The sequence below is a fragment of the Monodelphis domestica genome, chromosome 7 (assembly GCF_027887165.1).
Source record: "Monodelphis domestica isolate mMonDom1 chromosome 7, mMonDom1.pri, whole genome shotgun sequence".
NCBI classification, from domain to species: Eukaryota; Metazoa; Chordata; class Mammalia; order Didelphimorphia; family Didelphidae; genus Monodelphis; species Monodelphis domestica.
The window spans coordinates 135,849,526-135,871,647 of record NC_077233.1 but is presented as its reverse complement, the minus strand read 5'-3'; the positions used below and the strand labels follow the sequence as shown (position 1 = coordinate 135,871,647).

The 22,122-nt window shown below is 42.9% G+C and overlaps 2 protein-coding genes across 2 annotated transcripts; both read left to right on the top strand.

Moving 5' to 3' along the window:
• The first annotated feature begins 8,273 nt into the window (after positions 1-8,273).
• On the top strand, positions 8,274-15,691 carry LOC100014520 (phosphatidylinositol transfer protein beta isoform-like). The gene is made up of 12 exons (XM_007499449.3): positions 8,274-8,397; positions 8,824-8,854; positions 9,033-9,181; positions 9,298-9,389; positions 9,631-9,638; positions 9,737-9,811; positions 10,921-11,004; positions 11,199-11,276; positions 11,387-11,491; positions 12,425-12,547; positions 14,152-14,221; positions 15,335-15,691. The coding sequence occupies exons 1-11, from the start codon at positions 8,378-8,380 to the stop codon at positions 14,197-14,199; spliced, it is 813 nt and encodes a 270-aa protein (XP_007499511.1). The 5' UTR covers positions 8,274-8,377; the 3' UTR covers positions 14,200-14,221; positions 15,335-15,691.
• A 131-nt stretch (positions 15,692-15,822) lies between these two features.
• IL27 (interleukin 27) lies at positions 15,823-22,097 on the top strand. Its single transcript, XM_007499450.3, has 4 exons — positions 15,823-20,515; positions 20,635-20,733; positions 21,162-21,320; positions 21,422-22,097. The coding sequence occupies exons 1-4, from the start codon at positions 20,252-20,254 to the stop codon at positions 21,635-21,637; spliced, it is 738 nt and encodes a 245-aa protein (XP_007499512.1). The 5' UTR covers positions 15,823-20,251; the 3' UTR covers positions 21,638-22,097.
• Positions 22,098-22,122: the final 25 nt, after the last annotated feature.

The window sequence follows — 22,122 nt, the reverse complement described above, 5'->3', positions numbered from 1 at the left end:
TCTTCTTCTTCTTCTTCTTCTTCTTCTTCTTCTTCTTCTTCTTCTTCTTCTTCTTCTTCTTCTTCTTCTTCTTCTTCTTCTTCTTCTTCTTCTTCTTCTTCTTCTTCTCCTCCTCCTCCTCCTCCTCCTCCTCCTCCTCCTCCTTCTCCTCCTCCTCCTCCTCCTCCTCTTCCTCCTCCTCCTCCTTCTCCTCCTCCTCCTCCTCCTCCTCCTTCTCCTTCTCTCCTATTGTGTAAATGCACTGTACCAGATTCTACAAACCCAGGACAAAGAGAGACCAGAGCAGCAGAGCAGGCTTAGGAAGGCTTTTCAGGAAATGTAGCATTTCTTGCCATCTAATCAACTCTGGACTTACAAATCTCCATTCCAACCTTGACTTATGTTCTAGAGTTCCAGTTCTATATCTCTACTAACTTTCTGGGTATATCTACTTGGATATCCTACTGATCCCTCACATTTAATAGGTCCAAAGCAAAACACATCATTTCTTCTTTCTCAATACTTCTGACTTCTGTTAGAAATAACATTCACCTAGTTTTTGATACTTGAAACTTTGGAGTCATTTCTGGTTCTTCCCTCTTCCTTGGATTCCTTCCTTCATATCCAGTTAGTCTCTGAGTACTCCTCCTCCTCCTTCTCCCACTATCACCACCACCACCTCTAGCTAGCATTAATATAATGCATTCTAAATGCCAGGCATTGGGCTAGGAGCTTTACAAACATTGTTTCATTTGATTCTTGCAATAACACTGGGAGGTAGGTGCTATTATTATCTGTTTTACAGATAAGGAAACTAAGACAAACTGAGGTTAAATGATTTACCCAAAGATATATAACTAGTAAATCTCAGAGGCTAGATTTGATATTAGAACTCCCTGACTCCAGGCCCAGAACTCTGTCTACCGAACTACTTCCCACTTAGCTGTTCTACCTTATCTTCAATATCTTTTGCATCTGTGTCCTTCCCTCTATTCCCTTGGCCAATAATCTGATCCAAGACCTCATTATCTCTCCATTAGACCATTTCAATATCCTCTTCACAGCTCTCTGCTTTCTGTCCCTCTCCTATCCAGTCTATCCTTCACGAAGCTGCCCAAGTCATGTTCCTATTTCACAAGTCTCATCATGTCAACACTGACCTGCTCCCCACTGCCCAGAGGATAAATTCTAAACTCTTTGGTCTAGCATTCAAAGTCCTCCAATATCTTTCCCCAGCCTACAAATCCAGCCATATCCGCAACTGCTCATTTTCCCAAACTCTCAGATGTCACCCTCCCTCAAAAACATCTTGTACTTTCCCACCCCTGTTTTTGTTCACATTGTCCCCAGTCTATCCAGAAAGGACTCTATTCTATCTCCAACTGTTGAAAGATTCTCTCCACTCAAGATCCAACTCAGGTGATCTCCCACAACTGAAAGAGATCCTTTCCTGTTGAAATTTTTTTGTAGTATTTTATTTGGGCCAGGTCTTTGCTCTATAATAGATTCAACATAGTCTATAAAAACAAACAAACAAACAAACACACAACCTTATTTTCCATCTTAGAATCAATACTGAATATTTGTTTCAAGAAAGAAGTGCAGTAAGGGCTAGGCAATTGGGGTTAAGTAATTTGCCCAGTACTGCATAGCTAGGGAGAGTCTGAGGTCAGCTTTGAAAGGGAAATTGCATTTTGAAACAGCCCCTAAGTCTTTAAAACTTTAAAGCAAGGAGGAGAAATACATGGGTTAAGGAGTTGGATTGCCTGGAATAGTTCATTCAAATGGAATTGTGTAAAGACAACATATGGCTTCTAAAACAAAGATGAGCACCTACTTTACAGGAATCACACTAGTTATATTAATGAGATCTCAGAGGATCATAGATCTAAAGCTAGAAGGATCTGGTTCAGTTCCACTTTCACTCCCACCCCCCCTTCAGATTATAAAACTGAGGTCCTAGGAGTTTGTGGTTTGCCTAAGGCCACACAAGTAGTAAGAGTGAGAAGCAGAATTTGAATCCAAGTTCTCTGCCTCTCAAACCAATAATCATAGCAAGGATGGTGAGCCTACCATGTCATTTCAAGGAAGGGTAGTCCTGCCCATGGGTCAAATTTGGCAGCTTTCAGGTTGCTGGTGAGGTCACAATTACAAGGTTTCAAACACATTAGCACAGCTGAGTAAAAAGGCATGATCAAATGTAGAGATTCCAATGGGGCATGATGAGCAAAGACCACCCTTGGGAAAAGTCCCAGGCATCACCTGATCTTGAATTATCTCATTTCCCAATGATGTTGGTGATCCAGTTTCTCCTCTTTCTCCTATTGGCTTTGAAGGGAAAGCTGGAAAAAGCTTCTCTGAAAGGCTCCTTTGTTGTGGTTTGTAATACCCTGGCCAAAGATGGAGAGGAAGACTGGAGACTTCATACTACAAGTAGATAGTACCACTGCTCAGTTTTAATATCGTATCTTTTTGCTTTGGATTCCACTCAGTAAAAGTTCTTTAATCTGTGATTGGAGTATCTGTTCCTTTGGTATATTCGAAGTTGGAATAAGAATCTTCAAGGAGCGTAGACAAAGTAGTCCATTTTGTTAAGCTTATGAAATACTCGATGATGTAATCTTTACATTTCAATCTGGAATAGAAACTGGTTAGGTAATAGGATGACTGGAAGACTTGTGGGTACATGCACAGGAACCAAGGCAGGTAATGAAGGCTGAGCATGTGTAGAATTACACACTGATACCTTGAGCTCAGAGGGACACCTGGTGGTCAGTGTTGAGATTATGCTTTGGGTAGCTAACTAAAATCCCATCCCTAGGAGGTGCTATGTGAGCATTGTAGGCCCATCTGTCTTTTTGATGAAATGCCCATTCTGCAAAGAGGAAGACATCTATACTTAATCATTACATCATTACTTATTTGTGTAATGTTTTATCTCTATCCTTTTTGGGTCTTTGATGCTTGAGGGCTGCCCCCTCCTCCACTCAATCCTTCCCCAAAAGACTGGGCTCTTGCGGACTCAGGACCCAGGCCTGATCAACAAAAAAATCAGCTTCTCTGTCCCTGCTCTGGAAGTATAGAGAAGACATCTGTAATTTCATTTGCATAAGGAACTCTCAGATGAGGAAACTCCTACTGTTAGATTTAAAATAGTTTTGAGCGTCAAATAGTTGTAGATAAGAGAGTGGGAGTCATAAACTGTGATAATTAAAATGTTTGGGAGCAAGGGAAATATATATATATATATATATCAATTATGACCGCTGAAATATGTTTTCTACTGTGTCTTGGTTTTATATAAATATAAGATGGTCGCCAGGGAATATATTCCCAATTTATGAATATGCCCAAGCCAACTGGGTTTATAGAGGAATTTAATTTATAATACACTGATTAATCAATAGAAAAAGAGAGAAAGGAAGAAAGGAATAAGAATGAATAAATCAGTCAGTTGGTTTTATCACTCACCCAAGATCTCTCTAGGTAAGGCTTCTCATGCCAACCTCAGGCTCCACCTTCAAGAGAGCCTCCTTTCAAGAAATGTTTCCAGAGAATTCTCCTCCTTCAGAGCCAGCCTTCTCTCCTGGTCCTCCCACAGAGCAACCTCCTCAGTCCTCCTTCAGAGCCACCTCGCTCAGAGCAAAACCTCCTCCTTCTCTCCTCAGACCCTCAGCTATCTTTAAGGAAACCATCTAAGTCCCCTCCCCTCAGTTCTCACATCTACCAATCACTGTCGATGTCTCCCCTGTGCCAATGGTGGCTCTAGCTTAACCCAGGACCGCCCAGAGGTCTGTTTCCTTTGCACATGTCTGTTGTAGGTCTTATTCTCAAATAATTAAATCTTGATCTATGCTACAGCCCTTCCTAAATCCTGTTAGACTGAGTAGGGTGGAGATTGTAAGTTCCAAGACCTGGTTCTGTCATGCCAAGTATCTCTATTGTATCAATTCTAAAATCAATCATGACTCAAAGAACTTCCTGTTCTATGCTTAAGCATAGGTCAAAGCCCTTTCCATTGTTTAGCAAAAGGTTTCTGTCCTAAAGTAGTCTTAAGTAGGGAGAAGAAGGATCCTCCCATGCCAAGGGGTTTCACATTCCAATAGAGTTCTTACTATCAGTAGGAAATTTTTTCCAGTATGAGATTTCCCAATGGTGAAATTTCCAACATTCATAAGTCTAAGAAATTTTAAGGTTTACACTACCCATAGAGGTCAGCACCTTGTTAGCAACTTATGGTCTTATTAGAATTACTTATATAGAGAGTTACATTATATTATATCATATCATATTATATTATATTATAGTTACTTTATGTTATAGAGTTACTTTATATTATTTTATAGAGAATTACTTTATGTTATAGTTACTTTGTTATATTATAGAGAATTACTTTGTTATAGAGATACTTTATATTATTTTATAGTTATTTTATGTTATAGTTACTTTATATTATATTATAGAGAATTATTTATGTTATAGAGTTACTTTATATTATATTATAGAGAGTTACTTTGTTATGTAAGGTTTAAATTTAGGTTTTATACTAAATAAGAGTTATAAAGTAATATTGTGATTGCTGATTTTAAAATTTCATAGCTTAAGTCAAAATGACATTTAGCAGCTTTTATTTACAAAGAGGTGGAAAGAGTGAAAGTGAAAATGTAGAAAAGAGAAAGAGCCTTAACAAGCCTACCAGCCCTTCTCTGGTGAGGTCCTATTCATCCCCACTTGGCAGGAGCTTCCCCAAATATGATCTTCCTTTGGAGCCTTCAGTCAGAAGTCCACCAGCACAACCTCCTCCAAAGCCAAGGCAGGAATCTCAGCCATTCATCCAGCAAGTCTAAGCAAGATCCAGGGGAAAAGTCTCCTTCAAACACCAGGAAAGGAATCTCAGCTATTCACTCCAAAGGCCAGGAAAGGAATCTAATTCAGACCCTCTCCTCCTCTTCACAGAAACCAATTGCAGTCTTTCAATTTGCCTAGCACTTCCCAAGGGGGTAGGGGGAGAGGTGGGGAGTGGACTTTGGAGGTGTGAGCTTCTCTCATACTTAATGGTAATAGGGGTACTTTAAATAATTGATTTAATTAGCTAAAAATAGGGGGAGAGTTAATCCTATCTTCACAGTTATATTATAGAGTTATTATTAATATTTAAGTTGGTTTATATTATGTTATAGAGAATTACTTTATATTATATTATAGAGAGTTACTTTAGAACACTGAGACATATCCAGGGATTGCAGATCTCTATATACTCTGCTAGGCCACCTGTCCTAAATAGGGCTTACATATAGCCAATGGATCTGTTGTTGTTCTATCCTTTCTGACTCTTTGTGATCCCATTTGGGGATTTCTTGGCAGGATTACTGGAGTGGCTTGCCCTTTCTTTCTTCAGCTCATTTTACAACTGAGGAAATGGAGGCAAACAAGATTAAGTGACTTGCCCAGGGTCACACAGCTAGTTAGTGTCTGAGGTCAAATTTGAACTCAGGAAGACATCTTTCTATTTATAGGTCAGTACTCTATCCATAGTACTACCTAGCTGTCCTTTGGTTGTTGTATAGTTCTCTCTTAATGAGTCCTCTCCTATAAAGGTACTCAAAGTACAGTATAGGTATCATGTATAGAACAACTTTTATTTCATCAACTATGGAAAATGCATAGGATTAACTATAGATTCAAGAGAGAAATAAACCTAGCAGTAGAGAGTCAGTCAAACTATGGAGAGAAGCAGATCTAATAAATCCAGCTGAGCAGCTCAATCAGCAGAATGCTTGTACCCAGAAGGGAACAGCATGAGGACTCTACAAGGAGAGCATTGGGACCCTGCTGTACTTGAGCCCTGCATTCCTTATATGTTGATCTTCATACATATACTTGTGTCCTTCTATTGTAGATGCCACATAGGTGTACACTAAATTTGTATCCATTCTTCCCATTGATGCGAACGGTATTTATGGGATAGAGCACCACAGGTTTATGGGAAAATGTTTTGTAACTACTATAGTTACATATTATCTTGGTAAATGCCTTTGCTTTGAGCTTATTAAATCTTGACTAGCTATTAAATGTATGTTCATGAGTGGGGACTTTTTACTCATAATTTTAAGAGTATGGACCCATAGAATACTAGAATTTGTATAAAATGACTAGATGATGTGGTGGATGGAATGCTAGACCTGGAGTTGGGAAGACCTAAGTTGACAGACATATGACCTGTAAATCTTGAAATCTCTCAGACTTGTGAATGTTAAAAATTTCCCCATCGGGGAATTCTTAATTGGAACAAATTCCCTACTGAGAAACATTCCCCATTTTGATGTGAGAACTTGCCAGGATCAGAAATGGGAGGACCTCTACTCCAACCGTACTTAAGACTGCTTTAGGGGAGAAAACTCCTTGCTAAACAAAGAAAGTACTTGGATCCATGCTTATGGTGGGGCAAGGAGTTCTTTGAGCCAGGCCTGTTTTTAGAATTGATACAATGGGATGCTAGGTACCTAAAAGGGTCGGGCAAGTTTTCTCTTGATGAGATTAGTTGACTCAGCTGTGTTTTCTCTCTTTCAGACTTACTGAGGAGATTGGTTGACTTAGCAGGAATTTAGATGGGCAGTCCTTTGGAAAGCGTCTACAGTGATTGGTAGATGTAGGGACTTAGGGGAGGTGACTTGGGAGAAAAACCCCTATATAAGAAAAGGCAGAATCTCTTGAGGAGATATCCTTTTGGAGAAATCCTTTTGGAGTATTTCTGATGAGGATCACTTGGGAAGAATCTCTTGAGAGAGGCTCTGGAGAAAGGCCCTTTGGAACAGTCTCTGGCTGGAAGGCTCTCTGGTGAAGTCAGCTGAGATGGAGCTGGCCTGGTGTCACTAGAATCCTTGTTTAGACAGACCTTGTGGTGAGTGTTAAAAAACTGACTGATTTCTCTCTTAAGACTCAGGTCTAGGTCATATTGACTTGAGGCCCTTCATACTTATTCCTTTCTTACTCTCTCTTTCTTTGATTACTCATTGTATTGTTAATTAAAATCTCTATAAAACCCATTTGACTTGGGTATTTGAATAATTGGGAATATTTCCCTGGTGACCACCTTATATTTGATTTAAAAACCAAGACACTGTAGTGAAATGTATTTCTGCGGTCAAATTTACTCACCCTCTCTTATATCTATCACAATTTATATCTTCCACTATTTTAATCACTACAGTTTAAGACATAAACCATTTTAAATCTTACAGACCCCAGACACTTACTAGCTGTATGACTCTAGCGAAATCATTTAATCTTTTTGTTTCCCAACCGTTTCCCAAATTTAAAATGTAGATCATCCCATCCATGGTGTCTACCCATATCATTCCATAGGAAACATCTACTTCCCAAGGTTGTTGTGAAGAATAAATGAGATAACTATAAAATGCTTAACACAGCATGTAGTAAATGGCTCTCTATGTTAGTTATTATTAAATAATTTATTTAAAATATTTATTAAAATATTTATGATGTATATAAATAATGTATACATATAAAATAACACTACATTATTGTGTTGTTATTTTATATCAATTAGCATAGTGACTGGGTATAGTAATGTTAGCTCTTATTATTATTCCTGACTCCAAGTCCAATAATAGATCAGAGATGTAGAACTGGGAGGTCTTTTAGAAGCCAACTGGTTCAACTCTTTCATCCCAATTTACAATTGAAAAAACTTGGACCCAAGGAGGTAAAGTGAGGTCACATTGGTAAGAAGTCAGAGATGGAATTGGAACCCACATCCTCTGACTCCAAAGTGGTACTTCTACTTCTCTCCTAGTCTGTAAGACCCCACAGGCACTTCCAGCAATGCCCCTATGCCCTCTTAGCGTCTCTAATCACCCTTCAGGCCACACCCTCAACCCCTGACACCCCTAAGGCGGGGCCTTGCTATTAATGGGTCCTTCTCGCCAAAAAACTACAATTTCCAGCATGACAAGCGCTAGATGCCAGCCCAGGAGTGGCAGGGGAGGAGGGCATCGCATTGCCCACCGGGAATAGTAGTTCTTTTTGACTATATCCTCTGCACTTGGCATGTGGCTCCGCAAGGAGGGCCAAATCTCTACTACTAGGATCGCTTCTCTCCAGCGCCTAGGGCGAGCTGACAGTGGGAGATGGAGGTGGCCCCCGTCCGCCAACCCGCCCCCCGGCTTTTTTTTTCTGGTGCCCTTTTGGATGATGTCATCTCATCGAGACCGAAGCCTTCTATCCCCTGCCCACCGCCGGGCGGAAATGATTGAGATTGGGAGCTAGCGGTATTGTTGGGGAGCAGGGTCTCCAGTTTCCGCTTCCGGAAAGGGGGGAGGGGTGTCCACTGACTGGGGTGGGGTGGGGGGTCCCCATTAGAGAAACTGGAAACGAAATGGTCCTGATCAAGGAGTTGTGAGTAGGGGCCCTGAGCCCGAATGGGAGAAGGGGTATCGGGGGTCGGTGTTCTGCAAAGTGCCGGTAGGGACCGGGACGGCTGGAGCGGGGCCGTGCAGTGGATAACCCGGGCTAAGAGGCGGGGGACTTGGCCCCAAATCCGTAACCAGTTCTGTGTCTTTGGGAGAGTCATTTTTATTCTTTCTGGGCCACAATTTCATCTGCTGTAAAATGGGGACAATCATGCTTGCATTGCCCACCTGTTTTACTGTAGACCAAGCTAGAAAAGTAATGATTGTTTATGCTAATTATGGATGCAAAAAGAAAGGTCCTGCCCTTCCCAGCTGCCCCCACCGCCCCCAGTGTTCCTGCTGCCCTCACTGCCCCCTTCCTCGCCTCTCTCTAAGTCGGTTTTTTTTGTTTTTTGTTTTTTGTTTTTTGCAGTCGGGTGGTACTGCCCTGCTCTGTGGAGGAGGTGAGAAGCTCGTGTCTATTCCACCCCTCCCTCCCCCTAGTCCCTGGTTATCACCCAACCCTTAATTCTCCCCCAGGGTCTTCCCACCAGACGGTTGGGGCAAGAGGGAAGCTGCCCCTGGTCTGCTCTCCATTCATTCCTCTTTCCTCATCTAGCTCTTTTGTGTTTCTATGCCCAGTATCAAGTGGGACAGTTGTATTCCGTGGCCCAGACCAGCAAGAATAACACTGGTGGTGGTGAGGGCATTGAGGTCCTCATCAATCAGCCCTATGAGGGGGGCCCTGGTGAGCGGGGCCAATTTACCCACAAGATCTACCACCTGCAGAGGTGAGGGCAGGTGGGGCACAGAACCTGGGCAGGGTGTGTGTGTGTGGGGAGGGGGGGGGGAGTTCTGGTTTGGCCCAGACTTGTGGCCCTTGACCCTGGCTTCCTTCACACTGCAGCAAGGTTCCAGGATTCGTTCGACTTTTCGCCCCTGAGGGTTCCCTGGTGTTTCATGAGAAGGCCTGGAATGCCTACCCATACTGCCGTACTGGTGAGAAGAGTTAAGGGGCAAAGGCAAGAAAGGGCCAGAAGTCTGGATTGGAAAAAAAGAAGTGGGTCCTGGAACATCAGGAACCCAAATTTAGGCACCTTTTGCCCTAGCATTTTAAATGGGATGGGAAAACTGGTGACTGAGAGGCCCCTTGTGTTTTATTGCTCTAATCTGTTTGCCTTTTTTTCTTCATTTCTCTAAAATTACTTACCTTCCATCTGGCCACTGCTGTCTACCTTAGTCATCACGGTAAGCGCCTCTTTTGTAAGAGAATGGGGAGGGCTAACTCAGGTTAGAGAAAATACATATTGAGCTTTCACTAAGTTTTCCTCTGTTTTGGTATCCAGAATGAATATATGAAGGATGACTTCTTCATCAAGATTGAAACTTGGCATCACCCAGACATGGGGACTCAGGACAATGTAAGTGTGAAATCAGTCTCATCTAGGTGGTATGGTGGCTAGTGCCACTTAGGTAGACCTAAGTTTCAACCTCTGACATTTACTAACTGGGTGACAAGTCACTTAACTTCTGTGTGCCTCAGTTTCCTTAACAGTAAAATGGACATAATTATAGCAACTATCTCCCAGAGTTGTTGTGAGGATCAAATGAGGTAATATTTGTAAAGCTTTTAGCATACTCTTAGCCTATTGTGTAGATGGTACTTAATAGATTCTTGTTCTCCTCCCCCTGTGCTTAGATTTCTAACTTTCATTTCTAAGAACCTCAGTCACTAGCCCTTTATTTCCTACCCTCATTGTTTGTTCTCTAGAGATTGTAGGGGTTTCCTGTACTATTTACTTCTTGTCCTTCCTTATGTCCTCTTTCCCAGCAGACACTTCAGGCAGGTCTACTCCTGGTTCCCTGGTCATACCTTTATTCTTTTCTTTTGTCTCTCCCTGTCCTCCCTCACTCCCACCCCCCATACGATTCCCTCTCCTCTCTCCTTTTTAGGAAGCCTTCTCTATATCTGTGTCCTCTGCCTTCTCTGAAATCCTCTCCTTATCACTTATAATCAGCTTCCGGAAGCTTAGCACATCATTGCTTTTTGTTTTACCTGTAGTGGGTAGCCTCTCACAATAAAGAGCAAGCATCATGTCTTATACTTCTCTCATGTCCCCATACAGAGCTCACCGAAGTGCTAAGCACCTAGAAGGTGCTCAATACATGCATGTTGGTTGACTGGTATTTCTCATACCAGTTCCCTGCTGGAACTGGACCGATGTTACCAAGCTCCTGCTATGTATGGTAGCCTTCCCTCTCCAGAGAGGAGGTAGAATGCTGAATCTCTGCCACATAATGTAGCTCTTAGTTATACACATCCCATCTTGTATCGTTTGTGGCTGTTTCCTGTACTGAGTAATCTTTACTAGACTATAAGTCCCTGGAGAGCATAGTGCCTTGTGGTTCTGTCTTCCTTATGGTGCTGAGTACATATAGCAGATGCTCATTAAACACTTGTTGACGTCCCACGACCTTTATTATCTAATCCCAGCTTAAGTATCCTGTTTCTTCTCTACCTTTTCCTTAGGTTCACCATCTCGATGCAGAGACATGGAAGGAGGTGGAGGTAGTTCATATTGACATTGCTGATCGGACCCAGGTGTCTGATGAGGTAGGTGATGTAAAACTGGGGTCTAGAGAATGAAATATTGAGTTTCATGCGGGGAATGAGCTCTCTGGGAAAACCTAGGGGCTAGGAGGAATGGTGCCTAGGACTCAGGAAGGGCAGAGGTTTGGGAACAAGGGATTGAAGACCCTTTGGGAGGAGGAAGGAGTTTCTTTCCCAGCTCCCTCTCTCCTTTCCAGGATTATAAAGCAGAAGAGGACCCTGCCCTCTTCAAGTCTAACAAAACAGGACGTGGCCCCTTGGGACCCAATTGGCAGGTAAACCTTTCCCCTATCTTTGGCCAGGCTGGTCAGAGCAAGGCCAGTGGAGGCATAGTCCATAAGGACTGTTGAGTTAGCACTGTGTCAACATTTATATGTTTGTACAGAGGGAATTGTCGAAACATCCACCCCACATGTGTGCCTACAAACTGGTGACCGTCAAGTTCCGATGGTGGGGGCTCCAGGGACGAGTGGAAAGCTTCATCCATAAGGTTAGAAGAGGTGGATAGGGTGACCTTGGGTTCTGATTTGGAGATTAAGCTTCAGGCTCTGACATAAAGGGTTGGGATTAAGATGTAAAAACTTTTGGAACTGGGTCTGGAACCTGGAAGGAATGGAACCCTAGGTCTCTATAACAGTTGTAGGCTTATCTTAGTGCATTTTCACAGTAATATATTATGCTTTTGAGATGATAGGAAAAACTAGCATGTGATTGATCTTTTTGTTTTCTTCCCATTTTGTGCACTAGTACCTAGTTAGATCTAGAGTACCCTAAATCCCCCATTTCTAATTGGTGACTTCTCATTTGGCAGAGAGTGAGTCTGTGGTTGCAGAATAGGTAGGTAAGTCCCAAGTTGGCTTTGGGGCATTCTTGGTACATAAAAGAGAAAGTCATCCTAATTTAAGACTTGAAAAATTGTAGCATAAAATCAGAAGTTAAATGGAAGCCCCTCTGGGACTACATCAACATCTTTATTTTGCTCTTTTATCTTCACCCAGTGAATTATTTCTGGGTTTGTGTGTTCTCTAGATACACAATCTTGTGATTCAGAGTAAAGGTTAATAAGACAGAAAGGAAAGAGGGCATGGATTCTTAATCCAGATATCTAGTAAGGTTACAGTTAAGTGGAGAAAGCTGTTTAAGGTTGGGTGTGTGATGTCATCCAACCCAGGGAACCATGCACTCCAAGACAAGGCAAAGTCCAGAAACTTGGGGTTCAGCAATTTGAGAAATTAGGTAGTAGAGTCAAAAAACAAGATCTCTTAAACCAGGTCCAAGTTGATGCTGTTGCCCAGGGAGCTGATCAAGACTATTAGCACCAATTTCAGTGGGGGATTAGGTCAGAGCATGAAATTGTTGGGTGGATCATTGCGTTTAAATTATTTTTCCTGCTTCTCTTAGAACCCTCTCCCTTTTTCTACAGCAAGAAAAGCGGCTTTTCACCAACTTCCACAGGCAGCTTTTCTGTTGGCTGGATCAGTGGGTTGATCTGTCCATGGAGGATATCCGAAACCTGGAGGAGGAGACCCAGCGAGAATTGGACCAGGTAATTGTTCAACATGGTGGGTAGATAGAGACAACTTGGAAAACTGATCAACCAATCAACAAGTATTGATGAGACATTACTATAATCTCAGCATCAAAGCAGGGGCCCACTGAAATGTAAACTTCTTAAGGAGAGGGGCCATCCTGTTTTTGTATTTTTATCTCCTGGATTTTGCTCATAACAAACAATCAATGAATGTTTACTTAACTGAATGGGATTGGTGAAGAAAGAAAAGAAATGAAGATTTTACTCTGCCCTCAAGTTGCTTACAACCTAGAGAGGCAAGATTGATACTTATGCTGTGTGACTTACAATATTTTTCTTAAAACAGCCCAATGAATGAGGGAGTATAAGTATCATTATCCCCATTTTATAGATGAGGAAATTGAAACTCAGAGGTTATTCAGCTAATATCTGAGGAAAGACTCAAACCCAGGTCTTCTGACTCTAAGGTTGAGTTGAAAATTCTAAATAGAGGAACAAGGGTGGTAACTAAGGCAGATAAGTCAAGGACTCCTCACCCAAACCATGTGAAAGGGGTTTCTGCTGAGCCAAGAATATTTTCAGAGTAAAAGATCAAATAAGGCAATATGGTGTGATTAAAAAGAGCACTGGTCAGGGGCAGTTAGGTGGCTCAGAGGATTGAGTCTGGAGTCAGGAGGTCCTGGGTTTAAATCTGTCCTCAGATACTTCCTAGCTATGTGACCCTGGACAAATAATTTCATCCCAACTACCACACCCTTCTTCCTGGAACTGATACTTAGTATTGAGTAAAACAGAAGGTAAAGATTAAAAAATTAAATTAAATTTAAAAAAGCACTGACCTGGCAGTTCTGAGAGCCCTGGATTTTAATTTGACTTTACATCTCATGCTGCACATTGTTGGGCATGCCTCTGCCCTTTACACCTCAGTTTCCTCCTCTGAAAATGAAGGAAATAAAGGAAGAGGACCAAATGACCCTCAAGGCCTCTTTTTAAGTTCTAATGTTCTTTGAATGTATTTCTTGTGATCAGTCTGGTTCTCTTTCTGCCCCTCATACTGTTTGGTTCATCCTGTAGACCTCCTAGTACAATTTTAGTGCCTTTCCTTTGGTTTTATCCCCAGAGAGATTTGAGAAGAAAGAATCTGTGCTCTTAGGCATCCTTCTCAAATACCATTAAAGTAGTTCCCTTGTGTGTTTTCCACAGAGCAATTGAAAGAACTGTTGTGTTAGCCCACCAGGAATACTCTCTGAAGTCAGATGAAAAACTATGTATTAGAACCTGGGAACAGAGAATTCACATCTTTTTTCTGTATTTTCATCTTCTCCCAGTGAATTATTCCTGGATTCTCTAGATTCACTATAGTGTGGTCTAGATCATAGGTTGATAGAGTGAGAAAGAAAGAGGGCATGGATTCCCAAACCAGATATCTAGTAAGAGTCACAAGTAAGAGGAGAAAGAAGAAAAGCTCATTAGGATTAGATGTGTGCCTTTACTCAACCCAGGGAAGCAGGCACACAAAACTACGAAAGGCACATGGTAGAGATAAGATCCCATTTCATAGTGAGCATGAACACTTCTAGCTCCCATAGCCTCCATTCTCATCCCGCCCTGGCTTTCAGATGCGGAAGACGGGGCCATTGAGAGGAATGACAGCCAGTGATGAGTGAGTCCTCAGCCAGACCTGGGCAGGTAAGGAAGACCCTGGAAAGGTCTCAGTGGGAGGGGGAAGTGCCAGCTCTGCTTTTGAGATGCTCAGAACATGCTGGGGTGCTGGTGAGTGGTGTCCCATTTGGAGAGTTGCCAGGCTTCTCTCTGGTGCCTCTGTTGTTCTTGACACCACTACCCAAGGACCTGGGGGGTTCTTTGTCCTAAGCTGAAAACTTGGTGCCTTATCTCCTCTATGTCCCTCCTCAGTAGTGAGTCATCAGCAGGACCATATTCAGGCCAGTTGTTTAGAGTTCAAGAGCCTTCTTTAACTCCAGTGTGAGGATGCTCAGGGTGCAGAATCTACAGGTTGGTCATTACAGGTACACAGCCTAGTTTCAGTGTGCAATCTTGTCCATCTTAGGAGGTAAGTCTTAGAGATTTCATAGATTGAGATTGTTTTTAAAAATATAAATACAGTAGCCAACAATAAAACTAAATGTTCATATATGAGAACAAAATTTGTAAAGAACGAAATCCCTAAAATTGCAATTTACCAGACCTAGATTCTTCTCATGTCCCTTATACCAGCTCCTTTTGTGTCTTAGGTCATTTCTGCCCTGCTCCCTCAGAAGTGTGTCTGTTCTTATTCCCCCAGCTTCTACCTTTAACAAAAGGCAGAGCTCTTTTTCTTAAGTTCTCTAGGTCCTAGTCACTGAAGAAAAGACCCTTTCTGCCAGGGTTTCCAAGGCCAAACCCTTTGTTCAGGTAGCCTGCCCCAAAGGCAGGTCCCCTGTTAGTCAGACACTCTTGGTCCCCAATGCTCTGACCCTATTCCCTTCTACTAGTCTCTACCCAATTTCGCTTAACACTCCATATATTCTTTTATTATTCACTGTTCTCCTTTGTTGCCCCCTGATCAATTGCAATTTCCTAATCCCCGCTTCAAACTTATTGTTACACTGAATTATTTATCTAGTCCAGCCAATCTCAGCACTCTCCTTTCTTTGGTATGCATTTGTGAATGTGAATTCTTTGATTTACTTAGAAGCCACAGGAAGGTTCAGTAAAAAACATGGATGGGAGTTACTTATCTTAGGAAAAACCAAACCCTCATCCTGACCCTACCTACTCAACTTCTTCCTCTCTCACACCCAGGTACCTGCCCCTGAGATGGAAAATTGAAGGGAATTTGGTGCAGTGTCGACCCAATAGGCAGGAGGAAAGAATGAAGCTGCTGCTTTAGGGTGGGGTGGCAGCGATGGGATGGATACCTGTCTGCTCCTCTCCAGCTCTGACCCACTTTACTCTCCTACTCGAGAGCTTTTCCCATTCCCAGAGATACCTGGGACCGAGAGTTGGAGTAACATTCCAGGGCCAAACACTACAACTGTTGCTTCCTTTCAAGCCTGGAAAGGACACAGGGAGTAGGGGCAACTTGACCTACCACCATTCCTGATGCCAATGGAGTCAACGCTGCACAGTAATAAAGTCCACATGGGCCCCTAGGCTCCACACTGTTGTCTGTGAGGGTGTGTGTGTGTGCTTCAAGGGGTAGAGGGAGGCGAGTCTTTTCCTACTTTCTACTCCTGCCCCTGACTCTACTGACTGCCCTGGGCCTGATAATAGTAAGAACTTACATTTATATAGGGCTCTATTATTCTCATTTGGTCCTCACAAAAACCCTGTGAGGGAGAATGAGGAACATCTGTATTTTCCAGATAAGACAGAGTCAGGGCCATGAATTGGTTAAGGTCTTAGAGAAGTAAGCAGTGAGCAGGGGGTAGAGCTGGAATTTTTTGACCACAAGTCCTGTGTCTTTCCCATGACCCCATCAGTTATAAAGAGATGTATTCCCCACTCCCCTCTAGCTCCAAACCCTTCAAGGACCCAGACTGGGCTCTGATGTTACCTCCCTAGGTGATTCAAGGGAGTCCATTCCTGGCTATGGTTTTTCTTGAGCTACAGGCCAAGTTGTGGGGAGTTATCCTTTTTGTTTTCAAGGTGATGCCTGGATGAAAGAGTTTTGTCACCTGGGAGCTGACTCCATAGAGGTTAGGAACTTCTGTTTACCAATAGAAGGATTCCCAGGCACCCTAAGGGGAAGCCAGAAAGAGAGCCTCTGTGGCTTCATGGTGAGCTCTTCAGGTCATAATTAATTTTAAAGCTCTTCTCGCCTCATCCCAAGGAATAACGTGGGACTGTGTGAGAGAAGTGGAGTTCTGGATTTGATTTCTCTGTTCAGGACACAGTCACTTGTTAACTAAAGCAGTGCTCCAAAGTTCCCATCTGTTAGAATTGTATTAAGGAAAGGAAGTAAGATTCCTAGAAGACCAAAGTTTTGGAAGAACCAAAATTCCCAGAAGTGAAAAATGTCCAGCAAAGCCCTAGCTGCTGTGGCTTTCCCTTTGCCTGATAAGGGAGGTCAGGCCAAGTGGTCCATAAGAAGAAAAGCTAGTTCATTCTGGAGGTGAAGCCCAACATATCCCTAAGGCTGGCACTTTGCTGAATCCAGTCTCCATTAATCTTCCACACCTCTACACCCTTTTTATAATTTGGTCATACCCATCTCTGATCATTAGCTTCCCTTGACACATCTAAAAAAAAAAGTTTCACTTCTTAGGAAGGAAAAAGTCCTTTCTCCAAGTAGCATCCCATTATGGCAGTGACTCAAAAAGGATCATACATCCTTAAGACAGCCCTGGGTCTCTCTTCCCTCAAGACAATTGGTTCCTGGCAGCCCTTAGCTCTGGAGAGTGATTAGGTCCCTGGGGAAGAAATTGGTATTTCCCTGGACTAGCTGAGAAGCCCTAGAAGGCCAACTCTGACAGTGCCCATGCTGAAGGATGGTGGGAGGGGGAGGATAAGGAAGGGGAAGCCCCCTCTAGTTTCTTTCTCACTGCCAGGGACCTAGCTGGGAAATCCCACAGGCTATAAATGGAAAGTGGCAGCAGTAACTGTTGGGAAGAATAAGAAACCCCTAATACTGCCCCCCCCTGCCAAAGATGGGAAATCCTGGGGAAGAGGACAAGAAAAAGGGGGCAAGCCTGGGGTCTTAACCTGTTGACAAGCATAAGAACTGTAAGGGGCATCGCCAGTGAAGACAGTTCTCTTTCTCATGTTTCTGAGCCATATCCCTCACTGCCATGATCTAAAGTGTTAGCACTAGCTATGGTCTAATGGCAAAAGACTGATTTTGTAATCCTCCAGATTTTCTTTTAATCCTAGCCACAGGCCAAACACTCATTTTGGTCATAGATTGACTCCAATTCTGGCCACAGATTTGCTCATTTTTAGCCCTAAACTGACCCCTAATGACCACAGAATAATGCCAACCTAAGGGATTAATCCCTAAAATCAATTACAGTTTATCTAAGCACAAGTTATTTTTTTTAAACCCTTGCCTTCAGTCTTAGAATTGATATTAAATTTCATTTGTAAGGCAGAAGAGCAGTAAGGGTGAGGCATTTGAGGTTAGGGATTAAGTGATTTGCTCAGACTCAGAAAGCTAGGAAGTGTCCCAGTTCAGGTTTGAACTCTGGACCTCCAGTCTCCAGGCCTGGCTCTATCCGCTGAAACACTTCGCTGCCCTCAAGCAGAATATCTTAAAACTATGCTGTGTATGTGAATAGTAGAGTATGGTCCTTTTAGTACGACCTATTGCTTTGAACTTCTGGGAGAAAAAAATCCCTCAAAACTACCTTCCCTCTGGCCAGTTGGTCAGTTCCATTTAACAGGAAAGAGCCTCATTCTAGAAATGTACAAGAGATAAGTAAATGTGGGACAAACTATGCTGCCAATGTAGGAAGTATTCTGTAAATAGTTGGAATTGTTAAAATTTCAGAGAGAATGAGATGATCCAAGAAGTGAACTGGAGATAGTAAATGAGGGAGAGGAAGAGCTGAGTCCTAGCTACCCAAGAAGAAAGGCAGTCTGTGATGATCCCAACCCCTATGTTGTCAAAAACTCCAGCCTCCATGGGAAGGGAAATTACATTTCCCCATTTTGGAGATTGACAGCAAAGCTGAAAGTGTAAGTAGGAAGGAAACCGAAAGTGGGGACTGGTCCCCTTATAAGAACCCTAAGAGAGGGGGATGGCTGGTAAGAAAGACATTGCCAGAAGATGAGAGACGGGAGCTGTCGTGAGTCAATGGAATAGGGAGTGGGCTAATAGAGCCTCTGGAATTGAAGGGGGATTTTAGGATGAGGGGTGGAGAGACAAAACTGTGGGGGTCAAGGGTTTGTGTTATAGAGCCAAGGACTAAGGGAAAAGATTCCCTGAAATAATATAATAATAATAATAAGATAAAGTTGAAGGGGAAAGAGAGGAGTTGATTGAGAAGGTGAGAGGTGGGGCCCTGGATATACTGAAAGGAGGTTAGGGGCAGGAGGAAGGTATTTAAAGTTCAATACTATAGCCTAAGACTGAGTGAAAGAATCTGTTATACTTGGCATCATGAAGTCTAGTGGTTTAAAGAGTAAGAATAGGGTTGCCTAGGGGCCAGTTCAGCTTCTGGTCATAAAGCCCCTAGGTGAGTAGGTTTTTCCATTGAGTTTCAGGCTGTATGACTACCATCACCCAAATTTGGATTCTTTAGAGGGGGAAAAGTAATGGTGCTAGACTTCCTCTGTCAGAATAGTATTAAACTGGGATTCAAGAACTAAGGATCATGTTGGTCCCTCATCCCAAATATAGGACTGTCTGGAAGACCAAGGGCAGTGATAATGTTTCAACTCTTGATCCCACCCCCTGAAGAGCTTCCCATGCAACTGAGATGGGAGGAATAAGGGATCTTGGATACTGAAATCCAAGAGTTGGACAAGAAAATGGAGAGGGCAGAAATGGAGAAGGCAGAGGCTAGGTTAAGGTTTAAAGGGTGGGGTTCCTTATTTGGGGAGAAGGATGGCTTGAACAAGGACAAGGATGAGATCAAGGGCAGGGTTCTAATTTGTGTTTTGAGGAGAGTTGGATAATTCTAGTGATAAGATTTCCTTTTACTTAAAGAAAAGCCCCAGTCCACCAATCTTTTCAAACCCCCATATCTCTACCCATTCCACTACTTTTTAATTCTGCCTTCTCCTTCATCCTTCCTTTGAATCTTCATTCCTCTTTCCCACCCTCTAAACCTGTCCTTCCAAAGTTTTCCCTTCCTCAGTCCTTTCTTTTAGCTTCCAACCTTTTTCTCTCTCTGACCCACACCTATCTTCCTTTCCTTAACCTTTAATCCTTTGTCTTTACCTGATCACCTTCCCATTACCCATTCCTTTAGTTCTATACCTTTGTACTCTTTTCCAATTCTCATCATTCTTCCAAACCTTCATTTCTCTGACCCTACAAAATTCACCCAAAGTATCACCCTCTTCTCTGATGTCCACCTTCTCCTTCTGACCCTATTCTTTGTCATTACTCTAATGTCCACTTATCTTCTTTTCACCCCTCTAACCCCCATCCCTTGATATCTTCCACAACCCTTTCTTGTGGTCCTGCATGGCTTACCCTCTCTCTACCTGATCTGTCAATTTAAAAAATTAGCAAACTTTGAAGTACCTTTTCTACCTTCTCTGTGGAGAGCATGATGCTGGGTACTGAGGGTAGTATAAAAATTAAATAAAACATACCTTGCCATATGTCATTCATGGAGCTTCTCTCTCTCTTTCTTTCTTCTCTCTCTCTCTCTCTCTCTCTCTCTCTCTCTCTCTCTCTCTCTCTCTCTCTCTCTCTCATACACACACACAAACATTCACATTTCTGCAGCAGTTCTTGTCTCCCAATTCTACTTCTCTACTTCTAAATCCCTATTCCTTTCTCCTTCCATCCTTTCCCCATTACAACTCATTCTGTCTTTTCCCTGGATCTCTTTTCAATCCCTGATATTCTAGATCAGGAGAGAATCCAATATATTCTGGGAAGTTTTATCTAAATTTTACTGGACCCCCAGGTTTACCTGATCCCCAATTCAATCAGGTGAAAGGTACTGAAAACTCATTGGTTTCTTGGGATTGGGAGGCCCTAGGATCCCTGGGCCAGACTAGTCCTGCTTTGAAGTCCATTAGAGTTGGGGCTATCTGCTCTCAATGTCTGTGGTGTTCCTCTTTAGTTGCTTACTCATTCCTTTCTCCCTTATTCTACTTTTCCCTGATTTCATGTTCTCCTGCTTTTTTCAAGGGTTTAGTCTCTTGCTGCTCTCCTTGCTCCTGGACAAGGCTGTCATCTGGGGGTTCTCATGGCCCCGAGGGCAACCTCCCCATGATTTACTGGACTTGAGAAGTGAATTCAAGATCAGCCTGAGGCTTTCCAGAAAGCTACTGTCAGAGATCCGGGGTATTGCCCACCTTTTTGTGAGTCATCAGAATCTAATTGACTGGGAAATAGAAAAACTCATTGAGGATTGGTTGACAGGAGGTGGCCAAGGGAAGCTACCTTGGACAGTTCCCCCACTAATCATTTACTTCTACAGGCAGATACACACCTGGTTGGGGTGTCCTTGGACTTCCTACCCCTGAGGGAACAATTTCCCAATGTCACCATGACACTCAAGACCTGGATCCAACTTTCAGTGAGTTGGGAAAGAAATAGATATGCTGAATCAAGGTTGAGGTTGAAGAGGTTTTTGAGGATGAGGATGGGGTTAGAGTTTGGGTATGAGGATGATGATTGGTGAGGGACTGAAGGAGGGGTAGGGGATGAGACTGAGGTGGACAGGATAGGATGGAATAAGGGAGTGAAAGGCTGGAATATGGAATGAAGATAAAAATAGGAGAGGGATGATGAGGGTATAGAATGTGTTTGATGAAGAAGGATGAGAAAGAGTTTAGAGGAGTTGCATAGATGAGGGAACAAAGAAAGTGAGTTGGGCTGGAGATGGACTTGGTATCTAGATGGTCTCATGATTGAGTCAAGACCTGGCTCTAAGGGGGTTCTGTGTTGAGAACTTTTGACTCTCTGCCTTAACTCCATTTCCCTGTCTAATTCTTCCTTTCCCAGGACCCAGATCGACTTTGTTCCCTTTCTAGACTTCTGGGCCACTTCCAGGCTCCTCTGAGAGAACTGAAGGGCCATCAGGGTTGGAAGGGTTCCCTGAGGAAAAGGCTGTGGATGGCTCAGTTAGACCTTCGGGACCTGCAGTCACATCTCCATTTCCAGGTGTGACCACCTCTCCCTCGGACCTCTAGGATTCCTGATTTACTGAGAAACTCACCACTTTTACTTTGATCTGTGTGGGATTCCTTTGTCTCTTATTACAGATAAAGGCTAATGGATACTGTGCTCTGGAGGATAAGGAAACTCAGGAACTGGAGAAGAGGAACTTAGAAAGATTTTCTCTCCCTGTGCACCAAGCCTCCTGGCCACAACTCCTGAGTACCTACCAGCTTCTCCGATCCCTGGAGCTAGTCATGGCCCGAGCCATCCGGGATTTCCTGCTGCTCTCAAAGGGAATTGCTCACACACAGAGTCCCTGACTACTCAAGTACAGTCTTCAACCAAGGGATGACTTGTACTACTTACTTTACCTTCCAGGATTGTTCCCCTCTTTCCCTTATATTTGTTTTTCAACCTGAAGCTAACTTCCCTGCCCTGAGCCATTTGGGAGGGAGAGATCCCAGACTTCAGCCCAAGTGTCCTTTCTCTGCCAGTAATATCATCTCAGGGAAGGAGACTGTGGCATATGCCCCTTTGGTTTTCTCCCTCCTCACCTTCTGAGCCTATTCCCATCCCATAATTTAAGAGGCCTTCACATTCAGTGAAGATATTTATTTCTTAGATATTTATTTATTTTTCAGAAAAGTATTGGTTGTATTTATTCTTTTTTTTTGAAAAAAATTGAGGATGGTCTTCCTTCTGCTCCCTGGAGGAACCCAGAGAGTAAGATCAGATACTTATTCTTGGGGGACCTAATAATAAACATCTACAACCCCTTTTCTTCTCTTTCTTTTTTGAGTAAATA